The 21,356-nt window shown below is 34.1% G+C and overlaps 1 protein-coding gene and 1 long non-coding RNA gene across 2 annotated transcripts; both read right to left on the reverse strand.

Annotated features, from left to right (window-relative positions):
* Positions 1-265: 265 nt before the first annotated feature.
* LOC149798413 (uncharacterized) lies at positions 266-9,711 on the reverse strand. The gene is made up of 4 exons (XR_016422015.1): positions 9,617-9,711; positions 8,763-8,893; positions 657-1,840; positions 266-537 (listed from the first exon to the last, which is right to left on the reverse strand). It is a non-coding gene; the product is annotated as an uncharacterized LOC149798413 (long non-coding RNA).
* A 7,904-nt stretch (positions 9,712-17,615) lies between these two features.
* On the reverse strand, positions 17,616-20,872 carry LOC149798414 (galactose-specific lectin nattectin-like). The gene is made up of 3 exons (XM_089960596.1): positions 20,316-20,872; positions 18,790-18,972; positions 17,616-17,937 (listed from the first exon to the last, which is right to left on the reverse strand). Exons 1-3 carry the CDS (start codon positions 20,662-20,664, stop codon positions 17,705-17,707), a joined length of 765 nt encoding a protein of 254 aa, XP_089816722.1. The 5' UTR covers positions 20,665-20,872; the 3' UTR covers positions 17,616-17,704.
* Positions 20,873-21,356: the final 484 nt, after the last annotated feature.

Raw genomic sequence — 21,356 nt, forward strand, 5'->3', positions numbered from 1 at the left:
TTTCACATTAATATCTGGGTATAAAATATGCTGCTAATCATATATGCAAATGTCAGTATTTGCAAGTTAAAAGTGGTAATTTCGATCTCATCTCTTCCATCTTTCTTATGTTTCAAAACTTTATAAAGCACAATCAAATCTGGAGACCCATATGAGAAATACCTACACAATTTGGGTGACTTTAGCAAATTCACATGCTTTCACTGGTCAGAGCACAGATCACAAGATCCGCTGGGCAATGGACCTAAAACTGACAAAGGAAACATGCTAAATTAGATAGTATACCACTTTAACTGTCAAGTGGCCATCCATTTAATACATACACACAAATCTGGCAAGCTTGCCCCCCACCCACATGCTTTTTTACATCTCACCCCTGTGTACATATGCTTGATGCACACACACCCAGAATCCTAAAGAATGGCCCATATTTAATACTCAGAAATGATCAAGGATTAATAATATTAATGTGTTTAATAACACAGATATACCACCGATGTAGAATCTCTTGCTGCACCAAAGAAATAAGCTGTGTAACTTTAAAAAGTTGATCTAGTGTCCAATAAAATTCAAATGCCGACTGAACACAAACAGGTTACGTATTAGACAAATTATTATTCAGGTTTCACCCCCACCACCCCCTTTCGTATGTGTACATACATCATCAGTAGACACATCCACATCCACCCTCCATGCGCATGTACAAATGGACAGCCCCCAATAATACATTCTTTACTCACGCAGGCTGCAAAGATAAAACAAGAAGATTGTTTCTTGCATACAGTGAAATACAATCAACACATCTGAAGGATAAAATAAGTGTAACAAAATTGGGACAGCATGTATTTATTATGTTATAAAGAAGCCTATAAAGGGTAAAAATTGCATATTTGCAATCTACTATTGCATACATTATATGAAAAAATATAATGCAAAAGAAAAGCTTAATTACAAAATTTTTAGAAATATAATTTTTTTAAAAAATATTATATTGTTCATATTAAAGTCTTAGCTAGACAAAGTTTACATTTAAATAATCATAAGATGGAATAGAAATAACAAGAACAAAGAGATGTGTTTAATAAACATGATAGCCCCACTGAAAAACAGATACAATGTAATATTTGATGAACATTTTAAACATTTAAAACACTGCGATACTGGCAGGACAATCCAAAAATGTCATCTATGTATGCAAATCCAATTGTTAACCTTATTTTTACCTGTGGGGGTGGGGTGATTGTGCCAACAGGGATTATGTAACAAGCTGAGCGTAAAAATTGTATAAAACATTTATGAAACTTAAAAATTGCTGTACGGAAGAAAAGACAAGTAATAAATTACTTTACAAACTGAAATAGAATTACTTTCATACTAGCCATGTAAAACTCAGTATATTTATATATACAGTTTGGTCAAGAATCACTATATTGTATATCATTTTCATACAGTTTCAATTTCTACCCATGGATTAAGATGAAATGTAGTTGCAGATGAAGAGATGGATGGCCAGACAAACTGATCCAGTACTTGATGATTATAATCAGACCAGATGATTAAAAAATTCACATAAATACCGAACATTTTGTTAATGTTTACAGCATCTGCCATATTCAGATCACTGTTCCTTGCTGACTGCTCTTTGTATCTTTGAGTAGGTACAGTATATCAACCAGATTCTATTGGCATTTTATTCAGTCTTACATTTATTATCATACCTATTTTAGTAACATAATTAGATCTATTTGCATTTACTATAATTGGTTAGTTATCTGCATCACTTTATTGACTTCATCTGGTCATTATCATGGGAAGTTTCCAGTTTATTCAGTACAACAATCTGTAATAAGAAAGACAAAACATGATCTTTTGAAACAAGCTCACGGCTTTTACTAGCTGTGAAACCTATAATGAGATTATAATCGGTAAAATGAAATCAAAGCCAATAAAGATAAAAAAATGATTTCATACACTACCTTAAGACTTTTGTCAAGCTAAAATTGGAATAATCAAACTGTTTTGGTATGAAAAACTTCAACAAAATTTATGGATATAAGACACTAGAACATTAAGGCTAATTTAACTGTCATGATTTCACTAAATTACTGTAAATAACAAATAATGCAAATAGGAAGATTTGTTTACAAACTATTCAGTTATATGTAAAACACTGCAAGACAAATTAATTGGTATTGATGCAAATACATGACATGCCTTGAAGACAGCAAGTTAGTTTTTCATAGAGAATGTTAGCAAACTTGTTCCACTACTCAATAATGGAACCCATATCACTTGCATGTGAACAACTGTACTTTGTCCAATATGTTTTTGCAGAGTTTTGCATTACAAACACTTTGCATCAACAGAGCCAGAAGGGTGTGTGTGTGTGTGTCTGGCGTGCATCCACTCCCGCTTAAAAAGAAACATACACACACAAATGTACAGTCACTTGTCACTTTAAATTTGACCATCATTTTATTCTTGCACATGTTTATTAGGTAGTATGCACACTTGGAGTGAATAGACACACACAGTTTAGCTTTGGTGCCCTTGCAAAGAAGTCGAGGCCTGAAGGAAATTTTGGAACAATCCCATTTCTGCACCACTAGACCTGATCCAGCCTGGCATAATCATATTGTTTACAGCAATGGGAGATATTTTAGACTCTGACATTGTTCAGATGAATTTCTTAATAATCTGTTTGGCAAAGTTATCTCCTATTCATTTTGAGAATTGCATTATTGTACAGGTTTAAAAATCAACAAGCTTGCAATAATGTCATGATGAATGCCAACACTGTAGTATCAGATGAATCAAAGTCATTGTTGTTGCTGTTGTGGGGTTTAATGCCATTTTTCAGCACACAATAGGTTATACATAGTATCCAGTATAACTGGTGAAGAAGAACCTGACAAGAACCACCGACCCATGGGAAGCTACTGGCAAGTTTTTTGGTCTTTACCTTTTTGGGGCTTAAAATTAAACAATCTAACTTTTTATAAATGGGAGTTAAAAATATCTGGTGTCGAGATTGTCAAACCACTCTATGACAAGATGAATTTAGAGTCAGTGCTGATCAAGTGTTGCATACTGGTTGGGCTTTTTTTTTTGGGGGGGGGGTATTTTATGTATCTCTGGTCCCTAAAATTATCAATATATGGGGGACATTGCCTGTTTGAGATGGGAGGGTGTCACAGGCCTCCCTCAAAGTGCAACACTGCTGATAATTGCTTCTAATGTCAAGAACACTGCCCACTTTATTCATTAAAAGTTCATACATTCTACACTAAGTTTGTTTTCCATTTGTTTTTATCAAACTCGTACAAGTTTTCACTCTTCGGTACTAATAAATGTTTACAAGACGGTGAGTAGACTGGTCTAAATTTAATTACATTAACTGTTGTCAGAAGGGTAATATAATATATTCCATTAACAATCCTTCATATGACTGATTTCAGGTCATTAACGTTAATTTTTATATTTGTATCATAACTGGTAGAGTAAAACTTTATTCTAGTCAAATAAACAATTTAGTATTTGCCTCACTGGGTGAATGTTGTATTTCGTTATTAATTGGAGATTTGTCAAACCAGGCTTTAAGTTCACCAATAAAATTATAAATTTCACACTACTACAAAAAACATAATGTGTAGGATATTATTGGCAAACAATAACTCTCAATAGAATGAAAAAAAAATGTATGCATCAAGCCAAAAGGACTTGAAATGATGTCTTTGATTATCCTACATAAAAATAAGTGAACCATATTTTGTTGTTGTCAAGTTGATGTGTTTAATGGGTGAAAATGGCTTTTAAATATTTGAATTTATGCAAGATATGATTGTTTCAAGCCTAGTTTAAGTCACAACGAAGATGAATAAAGGTCAGATTAGTCAAAATATAGTTACATATTCTGGCATTTTTTTTGTTTCTTCAGAAATACAAAGATTCACTAGTAGCTAGGGAAATAAGTTCAAGTGATTGTACCAAGTTATTATTTCAATAGGTGGAGACACAGAAATAGCAAGTCCCAATTTTTGTTCCTTCTGCAGGTATTATGGTTTGCCAGAACAAATATTACATCTTGTATTAGCCCACAGCATGAATGATTCATAACACAAATATCAATGAAAACAAGTAATGTCTGATATTAACCTGAGATGAAGTAAAAGATTCATTTTTCAAAACTGCCATTGTAAAGCCTCTGCTGAAGAAACCAACACTAGACCATAACGATTTAAAGTACTACCACCAGTTTGTAATCTCAAATTGATATAAAAATCTTAGAAGAGCTTGTTCTACCCCAGCTTGCATCTCATCCGAATTCAAATGGTCTTTTTAGCAATGTACTGCTTATCGTCCTTGCCACAGTACTGAAATTACTCTTCTAAAAGTAGTTAATGACATTCTATCTGCTTGGGATAGCGGAAAGATTACAATCCTCACCCTGCTTGATTTGTCTGCAGCAATTGACACAACAGACCATGATATATTATTTCACTGTCTTCAGCATGTATTTGACATTCATGATACATCCTTACCGTGGTTCAAGTCCTACTTGGTCAACAGGACACAAATTGTATCTGCAAATGGAATACACTCCAGCCCAGTTGATCTATGTTGTGGTGTTCCACAGGGGTCTGTTCTTGGACCTGTTCTCTTCATTCTATACACTCAGCCGCTCTCAAGTGTCATAGATCATCATCCAGTGTCTCACCAATTTTATGTTGATGACACCCAAATATACAAATTTAGCCACCCAACTGAAGTTGATGCTATCATCCAAGGTGTAGAGAGGTACATTTAAGTTGTGAAATCATGGATGACATGTAACAAGCTGCAGATGAATGATGATAAAACTGAGGCCATTCTAATCACAACAAAAAGACTTTCTCATTCACATCCTTTACCTCAAACAATAAGTATCAGCAACACCAACATTAATTTCACACAATCAGTACGAAACCTAGGTGTTACTCTGGACAGTACTCTCACACTGCACCAACATGTCATGAACATATGCAAGGATGTATCTCTTGAGCTGATATGCATCAGCTCCATTCTCAAATATCTTTCAGCTGATGCCACTTGTGTGTTCATTAGTACTTTCAAGACTGGACTATTGTAAATCAATTCTGTCTGGTTCATCTCAGTATCTACTCCAGAAATTTCTAAACACAGCTGCTCGGATCATACTTAGAGTACCACGATCAGAGCACACCTCCCTGCTGCTCTGTACCCTACACTGGCTATCCATTCCATCCAGAATCAAACACAAAATTTGTTCTCTGTGCAACGTTTCACTGTCGGACTATAGTCCAACATACCAATCCGACCTCACCCATATGTGCAAACCAGCAAGATACTTACGCTCCTCTTCTGACAATCATATACTCATTATTGCCACTATGAAAACAAAGTCATATGGACATCGTTCTTTTGCATACCAGGACCCAGCAACATGTTATGAATTGCCCACTGAACTCAGACACAAAGACACAGTGATCCCATTCAAGAGTGCTCTAAAAACTCACTTATTTCGACTGCAAGAACAAACTTAAAGACCTAATGGTTCCTACCTTAAATATTCTCAGCATGTTTGTTATGTTTTCTAATTTCATAGCATTTGTTTTGTAATCATATCATTATATATGTTTTCTTATCTTATAGGTGTTGTCTGATGTTGTAAAGTGCTTAGAGCTTCTAAAGATTAGGTGCTATACAAAGTCCTCATTATTTCATTATTATTATTATTATATGCTACATGAGACTATAAGGCATTAAAATTTGGTTCTTCTTTTAAAACAGTATATCTTAATATACCTTCTTAATTCCAACCTAGTATATGACAAATATACTGTTATTAACTTCATTTTATTATAGAAAATGTTTATTAAAAATAAGGGAGTCCCAGATTCCTCCTTATCCTCTCTTGCAAAATGGTCCATATAATATGGAATGTGTTAAATGGCTGTTAAAACCCAATCAATATATAATTCAGTAAAAGCAAACGACTTAAAATAAAAATCATACACCCATTATGAAGAAAAAGAGTCTTAACAATAAAGATAATAATACTCTGATATTCTTAACTCAAAATTATTTTTAAAATCTCATTAAAGGTTATGCCTCCTGTAACAATACAAAATTCCATAATCAATAAGTAAAAAAACCTCACGCAATGTTGACAGCTTTTTTAAAATTAAAAGTCACGATGAAATCGCATATTCTTAATTCAAATTTGGGAAAATATTGTTTACTACATCATAATGTAACTTCTATCTGAACAGGAAGCACAACAAGTTAGTGGGATCTCAAATAAAAATTAAAAGTCCTCATATCAAATCTGATAATGCCAAAAAAATAAAATTATATTCTATATTCTCTACAATAAAACTAATCATTCATTATAGTCTATAGGTAAAAAAAATTTGAGAATGCCAGTCTTTATACATAACGTATATTCAAGCAATGATGACATTTGCATTTGAAAATGTAGTAAAAAAGATACCTTCACTATATCAATTTTATCACTGTTTGAAACAAAGTAACTGAAAAATGAAAAAGAAATAAGCTGTTTAAATGAAAATGACATGTTGCATACAAATTGTGGCATGTTTAAAGACTAAGTTACTCCACGTAGTAAATATCTAATTATTCACAACAAATCTTTTAATGGTACATTGATTTTATAATTTTAGGGAAATTCATCTGTTAAAATTATAAATATTTAAAGGAGCAAAGATAATTTTTCAAAATAACACATATTCCATTTTTTATGTAGCTCTCAGAATATGTGATTTTCCATTTCTGACAATGATTATGCTTAATATTTAATTACCAATTGATTAACTCCTTATTTTGGCCAGATAACTTGTGTTTTCAAACTCCTCTCTGAGAACCTTCCTTCCGTAGTATGATGTCTGTAGAAGCATACAGACAGCCAATTGTTCTTTATGGTAGTTAAGTACAATTTCCTAGTGCTCAAAGGTATTATTTTTTATCTTTTTGATACTTCTGCTCCAAAACTGAATTTTTAACAAACTTAAGCTGTGCCAAAGTTTCACTTTCTCAAATTAGTACTTTACTGAATACTATGATTAGACTGCTCTGGCTGGCCTAAGTGGTTATAGCATCACCATGGATGTGGGAGGTCGCAGGTTAGAACTTCGGCTGAGTCATACCAAATTCTTGCAAAAATGGTACTAACAGCTGCCTCACTTGGCGCTCAACATTAAGATGGTATTTTTAGGACTGGCTGGCCTGGTGTCAGGTTAATGTGACTGGCTAGGACATTATGTTACATGTCTGCAGCATGATGCCCAATTGCTAGCCATCACTATAAACAGCCACACTGCAGGCATCATAGCAATATGACTTTTTTTTTTAAAGCTACATTAAAAATCCAAATCACACACACACACTACTGACAGATTTCTTATCTGTTCTTCAATGCTGTATTAGGGTTTTAGGTCCATAAATGCCATAGCTTGCTTGCTCCGACAGAGGTGTTTTGACCAAATAAATAACTGTACTTCTTATTATCATGTGTTAGTTTTATTTATTCAACAGATCTTAACCCTTAAAGGCTGTATAGTTTTGAAGCACATGATCCAGCAGGGCTAAATTGTTTGAGAAAAGAAATGAAAAGTGCACTCTAATTTTAAATTGTATGTAATTTAATTATGTTTTGTATCATGTCTGCTTTACATTAAATTTTGATTTACTGCTCGCGGGGGTGGGGTGGGGGTGTGGGGGGCGTGGACTGGAAAAACTATTTTGTCCATTCAGAGTACATCGGACATGTATTTAACACCAATCAGTCACTGGTATCTCCATTAAAACTTTCCCAGCTCCAATAATCAGATATATTTCATAATAACAGAAATCACTGTCTTCATCAGTGTCAGCGGCCAGTATTTGCGGAACAAAAGAAAATGAACCAAGCAGGGAATTAGCCTTTTTGTTTTTTCTAGGTAGGCTGTATTTTTAACATGCACTTGTAAAACTTCCTTTTTACATGGCTTATACTATGACATAATGCTTACTACAGGGCACAATGTGCCAGTAAAATCTAGTTTAAGAACCATATATGTCAAGTTGAAGAATCCAGATGTAAACAGTTGCCTACCTGAAAAAAGACTTATGTTGCAAAAAACATGACGATACCTCTACTGGTGTGACTTACCCAAAGCACTTTAAATAAAAATTGTTTACAGTGCAGAGTACATTTTCCTATGAGTGACTTTAAATTGTTGGAGTTCCTGTGCATCAATATTTGGGAAATTCATACAAATTTTGCGTGATTGATGCCCTGGAAGCATCTCTGTATCTGCTTTGTAATGAATCTAAAGATAAAAAACAACCACTGGATAATAAATTGTTTCCAAACTTAACAATTATCAATGGATGGGTAATGTGGGGTTTAAAAGATCTTAAAGTAACTTTTATGTTCTCAGAAATTTTCAAATATATTTTCAAATAATGAAAACAAAACATTGGTGGCTAAGCTAACAAAACCCTAAATCACAAAATTTCTATCATCACATCGGTTAAAAGTAGCATTGTGAATAATTGTAACCAAAATTAAAAAGAAATAATGGCCAAAATTAATAGGTTAGAAACAACTGGGTATTCAGTTTACTACTAGGTCAATGATTATGCAATCAACTTTTTACCCATGATAGCAACTAACTGATACATGTAAAATAAAATTCTAATGAGTCATTATGCATACAATAAAAAGAGTGGTCACGCTATACCTCCTACTACGGTTTGTGGTCATTGTGGTTTCAGCTCTGTATTCCTGTCTGGGTGTGGTATTTACCTATCTGCTGTGACACCAGGTGGTTTCTCTGACAGGTCGTCTCAAGCAAAATAGAGGTATACAGTGCTGAAAATACAAAAATAATTTAATTTTGCCACCAGAACAACTTTATACAAATTTGAGTCATACACTCTACTCTTACAGCATGGCTGGTTAATCTAAAGAGTACAACTTGTATCAATTTATTCCATGCTACTGCAGATTTATAGATAAGCAGTGAATTTTTATATTTTACACAATCAAACTGACCAATGTTTTGGAGACAAATTGTTCAATGCGTTGATAACACAGTATTTAGGCATATACTACTCTTGCTGTACGTACAGTATGTACTTCATTTTGGGAATGCTGAAATCAGATAAAGTTGAAGTATGCTTAGCTAATTAAATGCATAAAAAATATATTAATACTTAAGAAAGTGCTTAGATAGCTTCATTTGATTCAAGATACTTCTCATCCTTTTAACCAATTTTGGCATTTCTGACTTCCATTGCATTACTGCCAACTGAAATGTAGGCCAACGAACTTGAAAACATTTCTTATGTGAGAATTTGTATTAATTAGAAAAAAGACATCAGAGTTAGGAAAGTCTGATAAACTTCATTACTTTAATTTGTAGAAAAATGTGGAGACAGGCTGCCAAGAGTGTGAGATATTCCTGACAATTTGACTTCTTGTTCTGATGTTAGTCAACATTGGAACTCACTACACATACCGTTATTTAATCAGTAAAACCTAAATCCCCAAAACATAAATATCAGGGTTGATGTCTTACACTGTTATGATTACCTTAAGGCCATTTTTCATGCTACACAACAGTAAATATATCTGTGGAGGAAGAACCTGGAAAACCACTGGGAAAAACCACGGACCCATGGGAAGCTATAGTCCGAGTTTCCTCTGACCCTTGCCACCCCATTTTTTTATATTTGGACATTTATGTTACACCCCAACATAAATGTCCAAATATCAAAAAATGGGGTGGCAAGGGTCAGAGGAAACTCGGACTAGGGAAGCTAGTGGCATGCTCTCTCAAAACGGAGCAGAACCTGAGACTAAATTTTCCTGTAAATATTAAATGTACTATATAATAATAAATAAATAATTTAAAGAGTAAATTGTAAGCAACAAGAACCCTGACCTGCGCATTACATTATACAAATGACTGCCTGTAATGCTGCTGATTGGTTATGAACTACTAAAGTATTCTCACACCATACCCTTTGATTGTACCACCCTACTGATCTGAAAAACAGAAAGAATAAAATATATCAAAAACGCACAAAACTTAGCCATTGCATTCACTGATTTATGAATTCTAAACTGATTGCCTCCAGGTGGGTCTCCAACACTGCTGACTTTTTTTAATCAAAAGGGAGCTTCTTTAGCAACATTGTCGCCATTTTTGCATGGGCCAGCTTGTTTTCAAGCACTGTTGTGATTGAAATTACTGTCTTTGAAACTCTGTAATTCCATAAATTTGGGATTTACATCTCTTTGAACACGTGTATACAAGAATTCCTTCTATTTATTTGTTCAAATTGTTCTTGAAATATTAGAACAAAACATTGCACATATTGGACGTAGATGGCACGGCTTCTACTTAGTCCTACAATGTAAGACATAGCACATGTTATTTTTGTTTTAGTGATATGATGCCCACAACATAAATATCAGTGTCGAGGTCTTACATGTAGGACGAGGCTACGACTGAAATAGACTATTATAAAAATCAGAAATGGAAGAGTGCTTACAAACAAACGGGAGGATATGCGAATACTATAATTATAATATAAATCTACCTACCTCGATGCATTTAAAGTCTCTTGTATAACAGTTTCGGCTTCAAAACAAAGCAGTCTAGGTGAATTACTAGGTCTACGAAAAATACTAAACATCTTGCCCGCCATGACTTTTGTACATTTTGTACTCTTCAGTACTAAAGATTCAGCATCCCGCAGCATTTCGCGAAACAACCAATGAGAGTGAATCTTACAATTATTTTACTGAATACTAGTATACTATTGGTTCCAACGATTTCGCATGTGAGCGATCTCCTTTTACACCTCCCCGGTAATGATATTGTTTCACACACAAGTGGGTCACCGTTCTTGTCTATTTGCCCATATGCAGTATTATCTGTCGGTATTTCAGTGCTGAACGTATATTTTCAAGCTGTTAGTCCTAAGGGGGTGTGTGTGTGTGTGTGTGTGTGTGTGTGTGTGTGTTGGGTGTAGGTAATGAATATGTCATTTACATTTAATACGATTGAACCTCGTCCTTCTAAAATGAATTTATTGCATTGTGGTAAATTTTTAATATTTGCCATGTGCACAATCACTTAATCTTTATCACATTTTTGCACAACACACAATGTATAAGTATTTATTTTTAAATTACATTGCTTATTTTAAATTCCAAAATATGAAATATGACAACCTTCTTACTGTTGTACTTTTCTGCTGTCAGGTCTTAAACACATTGTTAACACAATTCAACATATATAGTTATGAGCATATCTCGGAAGCAGATTCAACTTTTGAATGTGCAACCCAAATCTGGTCTCCTCCTGTCTGTCTCGCTCGCCATGTTTCTGTTTGTATTCGAGGACTGGCTAGTATTACATCATGGGACCACGTTATCTGTCGTCTCATCAAAACTCTGAAAACTCGTGGTATCTTCCGCTCAGTATAATCACTACCCGCCTACAATATTTATTTTATATACATTACAGTCTAATTAAAATTTGTATAAATAAATTTTACATACATAAAAGGAAAAGTTTTATTTCTGGTCTCCTTTAAATCTAAAATGCGAACGTAATAACATGCTTAAATTAATTGCAATCCCTTTTAACACAATTACTATTTACATTTGATATATTGGGAAATTTACAAAGCATAGTTTGTAAGAAAACAGAAACAAAATATTTGCCATGTATGATATAATTAACAAGGAGTTGTAATCGGTAGTATAAACATCAAACGTCAAAGATCTTAGCGGGGAGAGTACTCCATATAAAAATTGGGTAAATACATTTTATAAACAAATATATATATATATATATATATATATATATATATATATATATATATATATATATACCTGTCAGAGGCGTAGCTGGGGGGGGGGGGGGGGCAGGGGGGTACATATGTCCCCGGGCGCCAAGGTACAGGGGCGCCAAAATGAGGCTTACAACGTTACATTATAATAAGTAAAACAAGGGTAATATTCAAAAATGTGATTAAACGGGGATTGGGCTGGGCGCCAATTTTATAGTTCGTCCCCGGGCGCAAAATATCATAGCTACGCCTCTGATACCTGCAAACAACTACCGTAAGCAAGAATTTATAAGGAAATTATCGAAATATCTAGAAAAATACAACATGGAGGACGTAATATTAGGAGGGCTTTATAATTGGGTAGGGGACAGCGTAGATAGGGAAGGAGAAATAACTACAAATGATCTAAAATGTAAACTAGTAATGGGAGATTTCATAAATAAACACAAACTTACGGGGTATACCGTCTCCTAAACATGCCAAGGAAAGAATACACATTCGAATATAAAACAAATAAAGGAAGTAGAATTGATAAGTTTCTATGTACTAATTATGACTGGAAAATGTGTAAAGAAGCAGGGATTATAGACTTTAAGATATCTGACCATAAACGTATATATATATATATTAAATTAACTGTACAAAATAAAAATAAATGGGGAAAAGGGACTTGGAAATTTAATAACAAATTACTAGAAGATCAAAATTTTATTATGAAATTAAAAACGAAATAAATAAATTTGTGGAAAACGGGAATAGGGATATAATTAAGGTGGGGATATTCTAAAAAATAAAATGAAAAGGATTGCTATAAATTTCACACAGATATGAAGTAAGAAACTTAAATTAGAACAAGAAGCAATTGAAATGCAACTAAAAATAACTCAATAGAATTAGAAGAAAAAAAGTAAAAGATAGACTAAATAAAATAAACGAAGAAAAGAACATGGGTATAGAAATAAGAGCCAGAAAATTCACACAAATCTACAAAAAAGCAGAAGGGTTATACAAGCGCGAAGAAATTAGAAGGGGTGATTATGGATGCCTTAAAAATAAATGGGGATAAAAAAATTAATCGACAAACACGAAATCTTAAAATATATTGAAGATTATTACACCCAGTTATATACATCTCAAGGAATTGAGGACTATAAATTGATGACTACCTAAAAGACATTCAATGCGAGATGATATCAACAGAACATAATGACTTATGTGACGGTTTCATCTCACAAGAAGAAATAGTGGAAAGTATCCGAAGCCTTACAAAAGGGAAATCCCCAGGCGGGGACGGACTCACCACGGATTTCTATGCGAAATGTTGTGGTGAGCTGTCGCCAATATTAGAATGGTTATACAATAATATTTTACTCAGAAATGATGCCTTGACCGATGGCATGAGGGAAGGGATAATAACACTACTATATAAATGGAAGAGAGATAGGGCAGATCTCAAAATTGGAGCTCCCTCGAAGACGGCTGACCTTTTAAAAATATAGCCCTGCGAAGTGCGACACACAACATTAAAACTCTAACTTTGTTTATTTTGAATAAAAGTAAAACACCGCTACTTCGCCAAAATTCTAAAATGAAATAAAACCCATTTAAGTGTTTAAACGAATCTATAAGATCCAGTCATAAGGATCATAAGACAACCGGGCTCGATGTGACCTATAAGGCTATCCCTACACGAATACAAATTATAGAACAAACAAACTTATAGCATACTCACCTATAGCATACGCGGGATATAGGGACCTCTAGCCAAGGTCACAAGATTAATAGGAGAGGGATCTCGAGTTAGGTGACAAACCTACTCGGAAGAACAAACGTATAAAACACACTAGTGAATTAAATACCCCGTCAAAAATTCAGGAAATGTTTTTAACAAACTTCTTTTTAACTAAAATTACCCAAGCAACATATCGGGGGGATTCATTAATACATAAAAACATTTTACTCTTTGGCTAGGTGGGGGGGGGGGGGATCTGTCCGGTGCCCCCCCCCCAAAAAAAAGTATGAATGTGAAGACAATAATACAGTAACTGTTTTCTTTGTGTTGTTGAATATTTGTTAAACAAACCTAGTTTTCACGTAGATAGACTACCAAAATGAAATTTAAGTTGCTGTAGCCAATGGTTTGGTAGGTGTAAAGTAAGAAAAGATGACATAAATTTTAAATTGAATGTAAAATATTTGTACATTTTTACGATAACGTTGAACCACATTACTTTACGCTGGCTAGAAAAACACACATATAGAGAAAACAAGTGTTGACATATCAATGCGATTTCTTGTGGTTGTCCTTAAAATTACAAATATAAAAGTTATCACTTTCCTGAAATTAATATTTCCTTAAGATCAGTATCACCACATATGAATGTATATACGAACCACAACAAATCTAAATGAAATGCAAGTTTTACACATAACAGATTACAAACAAATGTGTTACAGTGTAAACAGCTCGATTAGTATAATGATAATGCTGGCTAGATCGTAAAATAAGATAAAAATAATTATTATTAAAACAAGTTCCACGGTGTATTTATTAATTGGAGCGAATAGCCGTATAACAGGTACACGTATGCTCTTTTGCTATGCAAACAATAAAACATCCTCACTATTCACGACATAAGAAATGTATAATAAAATTACATTCAAAGCAACCAAATACATTTCATCAGGATTTTGTATTAACTTAATATCAATCCACAATAGATTCAAGCCAATTGTTCACAAAGGCTCCAATTGTTTTGTCGTGTTTTACAATGATTTGGGTAAGATTGCAAAGCCAAAATATAAAGAATTATTATGAAGATAATGCACATTTGTGGTATTCACATAGATAGATTAAATATATTTTAACTCAAGAATGGATGCCATATCTGTGAGAAAGTAATAACGGAGGACAATGTAAGAGAATACAACTTGAAAGCTTGGAAGCCCAGGATATAGAAAGTGCATTTTGAAATTTAAGTATCCAAAATGTCTACCATTATTTATTCATAACTTGTCGGGGTATGACAGTTGTCGGTTGATCGTGGCGCTTGTAAAATAGAATGCAGATACAGAAGGAATAACAATCGAAAGTATCTTGGACGAAAATAGCGTGGTACCATCAGAGATGAAAGAAACCATTGTAACGTTAAGACAGGACAAGGGAACATAATTATTGACGAGATTACAATGTTGTTGTTTTGTTTTTTTTACTTTAAAGTCTTAAAATTTGGTTATTTGTAACATATACTTCTTCGTGAAGAAAAAGAAACTAAAGATACTGGTTGATTGTCAAATTCTGCTTTCTGGATTAGTTTGGAATCTCCATAATAGATTGCAATTTAGAGCAATTAGATAAATGATCATCTGCATCGACCAATCTCAAATAATGCCAATTATGACAAGTACGTTGTTCGCCTCTCTGTGAGTAACGTACGTAAACATAAATCAATATTTCTGCGTCTGATATATGTATCTCGACGAAGTAGGAAAGTGCATGACATTCTGACACGAGATAAGGTATTTCTGTTATAACTAGGTGTGATTGCCCGTTCTAACACGGGGAAAGAAAGAAATTAAAACAATGGTGTGAGCGAGTTTAAAGAACGTTTGAACATAAAAATACAAAAAGATAAAACAGAAATGTTTCATGCCACCGCAAATATCGAACTCGCAACATCTTGTCTGACAGCCGGGACACACAGAAAGAAACAATAATGCGGGTAATTTTATTGCCCGTCCGAGGACGGGAATAAAAAAATGTAAAAACAAACAACCTAAAACACATTCGGATGAGCGAGATTATGAGAGAGTTTGAACATAAAAATGAAGAAAAAAAGTATTAATAAAAACAATTGAGATGCCACGGCTAGTTTCCAACTCGCGATCTTTTGCTTGGCAAATGTGGTTGTTTATATATACGACAGTTATCATCAAAGCAGACGATGCATTCTCATACGTTTTCACATTCGTGCTTGCATGAACTACTTCCTGTTTGGCAGCCGGGACACACAGAAAGAAAGACAACTGTATGTCCATTAATAGGACGGGGATAAAAAATATGTAAAACATTTTGGATAAGCGAGCTTAAAAGAAAGTTTGAACATAAAAATACAAAAAAGTATTTTAAAAAATGGGGATCCTGCCACAAGTTTACAACTCGCCACCATTTGTTTGGCAAATGTAGGAGTTCAGATATAAGATATTTGTCATCAAAGCAGATAATGCAATCTCATGTGTTTTCACATTCGTGCATGTGTAAACGAATATAATTGCTATTTTGATATTTAAGAGTGTGTTAATTGATTTAAACACTGAATTGTAAGATCGTCTCATTCATTGATGTTTGTATGTACTTGAAAACTTTCGTTTCTTCCTTGTCTGTCCTAAATGAGTAAAGTTTAGGTCTTAACCCAAAACATTCATCGACGGGGAAAAAGTACACTTCACATCTTTAAACAAGCATGGCTCTCTTTTGTCTCACATTGGTATACCATATATATTGTCTGCATGGTGATCACTGAAATCATTCATATATATATATATATATATATATATATATATATATATATATATATATATATATATATATATATATATACATTGAACGATGTAAAGACTATTTTGCCGTGTTTTATAAATGCAGAAAAGTTGGTGGTTATCTTGGGTTAGGAGAACATAGTTTTCAGAAGTCATTCTACCATATTGACTGTTAAAGCGCTTTTATGGAAATCACTTACATATGACACTAGAAACTTTATATTCTACACATTAATTACGGTAATTGTCGGGCACCATTTGTTAAGAGTGGAAGACACAGCCATATGTGTTATAAAACATTCAACGAACCAGGGATCAAATTGTAAACAGACTTAGCAATATGTTTGAAAAGCCAGATAGCTAGACCCAAAGTACTGCATTTATTTTAACATTTCTGCTCTTTCGAGATTTCAGGGCTTGAAAATGCCGTGTAATTTTCTGAAAGTTAAGTTTTCAATAAACCCACTTTAGGGTTATCCATTTCGTTTGAGGATGGAAATGTTAACTCTCATCCCTTTTTCTATATGGACTGTAAAATTATGCAAAACCACATATATCAAGCAACAGATGTTAAGGTTTTTGAGTACATTTACAATTTTAACATGTGCATTAGAAAGAGCAAGAATAAATGTCATTCCCAACCTAGCGTTTAGATGTGTAATTTATAGATAGGTCCTATAGTTTAGCACAAGAGGAAAGTAAACAGACAGACTCTTGATGTTACGACTGTATATAAATCTCATTGAAAAGAAAGTGTTTATTTTATTACAAAGTGTGTCTTGATTGAGGATGTGTTTGCGGATGTTTATCTAACCGAACTGTGTAGTATTTGCAAACCATTTATCTCACGGTCATTGCCTATGTTAACAAGCGTAACACTAGTTTAATGCAGGAACGTCTGTTTATACGGAGGAAAGATCCAGCTGAATATAGAATTGTACGGACTCCACTTGACACAAAGATGAACATTAAGAGCAGAATGAGGTTTCAGTTGTAACTAAAATATATGACAGCTATTTGACCAGTATAGTAACTTGGCGTACAAACAATATACATCGGTCACACATAGTGTGATAAAAGTCGAAATTAGTTTGAAACAGAATATTGCAATTTTGAAAACCTGGCTCCAACCGCTCACGCCCAAAAACCAACAAAACAACAAATCATCTTAATGACAACAGGACACGTTTTTTAACATGATGACAAGCTTCTATGCATTTTATTTCATCCACATATATCTTAATAGAGAATGTTTTCATTCGACAGAGGAAAATGATTAGGTTTCATGAACAATTTGGCAAAGAAAGCTGTTTTTGTAAGCACAGTTTCGGTCGTTCAAGTTATATTGAAATTCAGATCTTAATATACCACAATGGTCGTTTCCATTTGAGGGTTGACCACTAATCCAGAAAGTGTAACTGACTCTTTCACCATTCAGCCAGTACCATTCTCCTTCTTCCAAGAACATGTCTGTTGTGCCCACCCACACGTGAGCCTCGGCGCACTTACCTGAAAAGGCAGAAAACATCTTTAATAAATCATAAAACTGTACAGAAAAATGTATTCGAGAGATAAAAAAGACGTCATGGCCAGTATTTGTACGTCAGTAACGGAATAGCTGATATACAAAAATGCACCCAGTTTGAGGTAAGGTTCGTAAATGAACGAAATTCATTGGCAAGAATATTTTGGGCCAATGCCAAAAGTGCCTAGCTAAGTGCAGTGACTCTGTCCCATCTAATACTGCACTAAATGACGTGCGTTAAAAAAATTGGTTGAGTCTGAATGTCACACTCTTTCGGGGATCCTTGTTATAGATGTACATAATATGAAAGCACAAGTATTTGTTTAAAATACATATCCCTGTTTAGTACTATTCTGACTCATTCCCCCTACAGTGTGGACAAAAGTTCATATAGCAATGGCTTGTATAACCTTAGATTAAATAGTATTTTTCCAGGACATTTCCTTTTATTGCACACGTGCAGTTCTGCAGCTGGTAGCCAACACAAATCCAATACTATTTACCTCTGTAAATGAAAATGAAACAATTAAAATATGCAGCGAATGAAAATGGTAAAGAAAGAAGCTGCAAACAAAGTGAATATTTTAATATGTCTTTGTTCTGTCCCAAAGAAAATCACCTAAAACTAACACATTAAAACACGTGGGAGTGTTGGTGTTGCTGTTTCTTCTTAAAACACATTTAAAGCGAATTCATTCTGATCACCGTAAATGCAGTCGCGTAGTAAGTCAAATCTCATTTTAAATCCGTCTTCATAAAATAAAAAGGTGTATTAGATAGCACCTATGGATGATTTTTAGGCAAATAGGCCAGATTAAGTAATGTATCGAGAGTACCTTCTTGCATTTGTGCAAAGTGCTTGAAAATATTGAAGTTGCTTTCCTTCAGACTTATCAAGTCCCCGCCGTCTTTTTGACAGGTTCGTCTTGCCTCAAGCCATGGTTTACACTCTGTGTAGAACTTAAAGCAAAACTTGTCTTGCTTGTAATGCGTGTATCCCTTGGGACAAGAAGCATTGCCTGTAAAAAGAAATTCACCATCAAAAGTGAAGATAAATATCTCTGCGTATAAGCAAAATTCATCAGTCAATGAAGACAAATATCACTGCTAGTAAGAAATAATCATCAGTCAGTGAAGACAAATATCACTGCTAGTAAGAAATAATCATCAGTCAGTGAAGACAAATATCACTGCTAGTAAGAAATAATCATCAGTCTGTGAAGACAAATATCACTGCTAGTAAGAAATAATCATCAATGAAGACAAATATCACTGCTAGTAAGAAATAATCATCAGTCAGTGAAGACAAATATCACTGCTAGTAAGAAATAATCATCAATGAAGACAAATATCACTGCTAGTAAGAAATAATCATCAGTCAGTGAAGACAATTATCGCTCCTTGTAAGAAAATGTCATAAATCATTAACGACAAGTACCGTTGCCTGCAAGAGAAATTCATGAGTCAGGGAAAACAAAAATATCACTCCCTGTAAGAGAAATTCAGCAGTCACTAACGACAAATACCGCTGTCTGCAAGAGAAATTCGTGAATTACTAACGACAAGTTCCGCTGTCTGTAAGAGAAATTCATCAGTCACTAACGACAAATACCGATGTCTCTAAGAGAAATTCACCAGTCACTAAAAACAAATACAGCTGTCTGTAAGAGAACTTAATCAGTCACTAACGACAACTGCCGCTGTCTGTAAGAGAAATTCACCAGTCACTAATGACAAGAACTCCTGTCTGTAAGAAACATTCATCATTCAGATAAGATAAATGTCACAATTAATGTTTCAGGTTTGCAATTGGCTAACCACATTACAATTGTTGTTGTTGTTGTTATGGGGTTTAACGCCATTTTTCAGCACAAGATAGGCTACAAATGTAATAACTAATTAGATGACCGGATTATGGTAGCAAATAGTTCACAGTTTGAAAACATTCGTGCTTAATAAAAGCAGCAATTGCCATAAGCCGTTGGTCATTATGTAAGACACATTCATGGGTTTTAGCTAAATAATAGTAGCTATTAAGTATTATGTTAGACATTTATAAGTACCGTATATACTCGTGTGCAAAATACGTACACGTACCATATAGATTTGCGTACATGTCAGATCCAACTCCAAACGACCTAGTCCCAAGTTTGCTGTCGAATAATCCGCCAGCAAATTTGATTTATACGTATTTGAGGATTCACAGAGGAAACATCAACCCTGATCCGTCGGCGCATTCTAAGGCGGCAGACCAGGGTCTATGGTGTTTGCAGTTTAACCTGACTTTTATGCGAGTGTAAACATTATGTCTTTTGCCAACCTTTTCTTGGTTAGTATATTAGCATTATAAATTCATGCTTACCAATTCTTGACAACTTGAGAGATGATAATCTAACCATTATGTCGTCTATGTTCCTTTCCAAGGTTTCAACTTTCTTGGACAATGCTTTATTTAGCTCATCAGTATCAACTTCACTTTTGTTCTTCTCTGCGTACATGTTTTTCAGCTCATTCGTTATGTCATTCATAAGGATGCTTTGACACAGCGTATTGCCTGAACACAGAGTCACATTGTGATATGCAGATGTTTCATCTTGAAGTCTCACTGAATGTTTTTTGCACTCATTTTCAGTGCTGGAGATGGCAAATGCGATCTGCATCAACGGCTGGCAACTCAGGATCAGTAGAATATATAATATTATCGTCCCCATTTTCAATGAATTTTCCGAATGAAATCCTAGGTGACTAACTATTCATAAGCCCAATATGAATCACTTAAAGTATCGAAAAAGTTACATTTAGGTGCCGAGATGAATCAGCAAGTATGTAGATTATGCATTTATGTTCCTGTTAACGGTCCACAAAATGAGTCTATTGTTTTTAAAACGATACTAGCATACAACTGATGGTGTAAATATATCGTTGATGGCTGAAGCAAATAGGCCTGTAGTGTTTGTATGGGAACATCTTTCAATCCTGGATCATTTAATCCGGGATAAATGTGGTGAACATATATTAGAAACCGTTGCACAATTATCGAATCAAGCCAAAGCTTTCTGAATAATCTTTAGTTATTTAAAATGAGCAGAATGGACCAGTGAAGTAATACTTTCTCAACAGACTAAATAAAGTCATGTAACGTGTGCAGTGAAGTAATAATTTTGCTAAACGTTTTAAAAGAAGAATTTTAATTAGAGACACTATGACAAGTTTGATGTTATTTGGGTACACGGGGGTGTCTGTTCCAGGCAAAGTATTTATGCGATCCTAGAACGAGTTTCAGTTCGTTGATATTTTAAGAGAAATCGTCGGACATCTATGTATACCATTACAAATATTTAAACAAACTTATTTCAACAATATTATTAAAACCTAGAAGCAAACTTGACTCATCGATATCGTG

Source organism: Sinohyriopsis cumingii, chromosome 6 (genome assembly GCF_028554795.1).
Source record: "Sinohyriopsis cumingii isolate HCF-2022 chromosome 6, ASM2855479v2, whole genome shotgun sequence".
NCBI lineage: Eukaryota > Metazoa > Mollusca > Bivalvia > Unionida > Unionidae > Sinohyriopsis > Sinohyriopsis cumingii.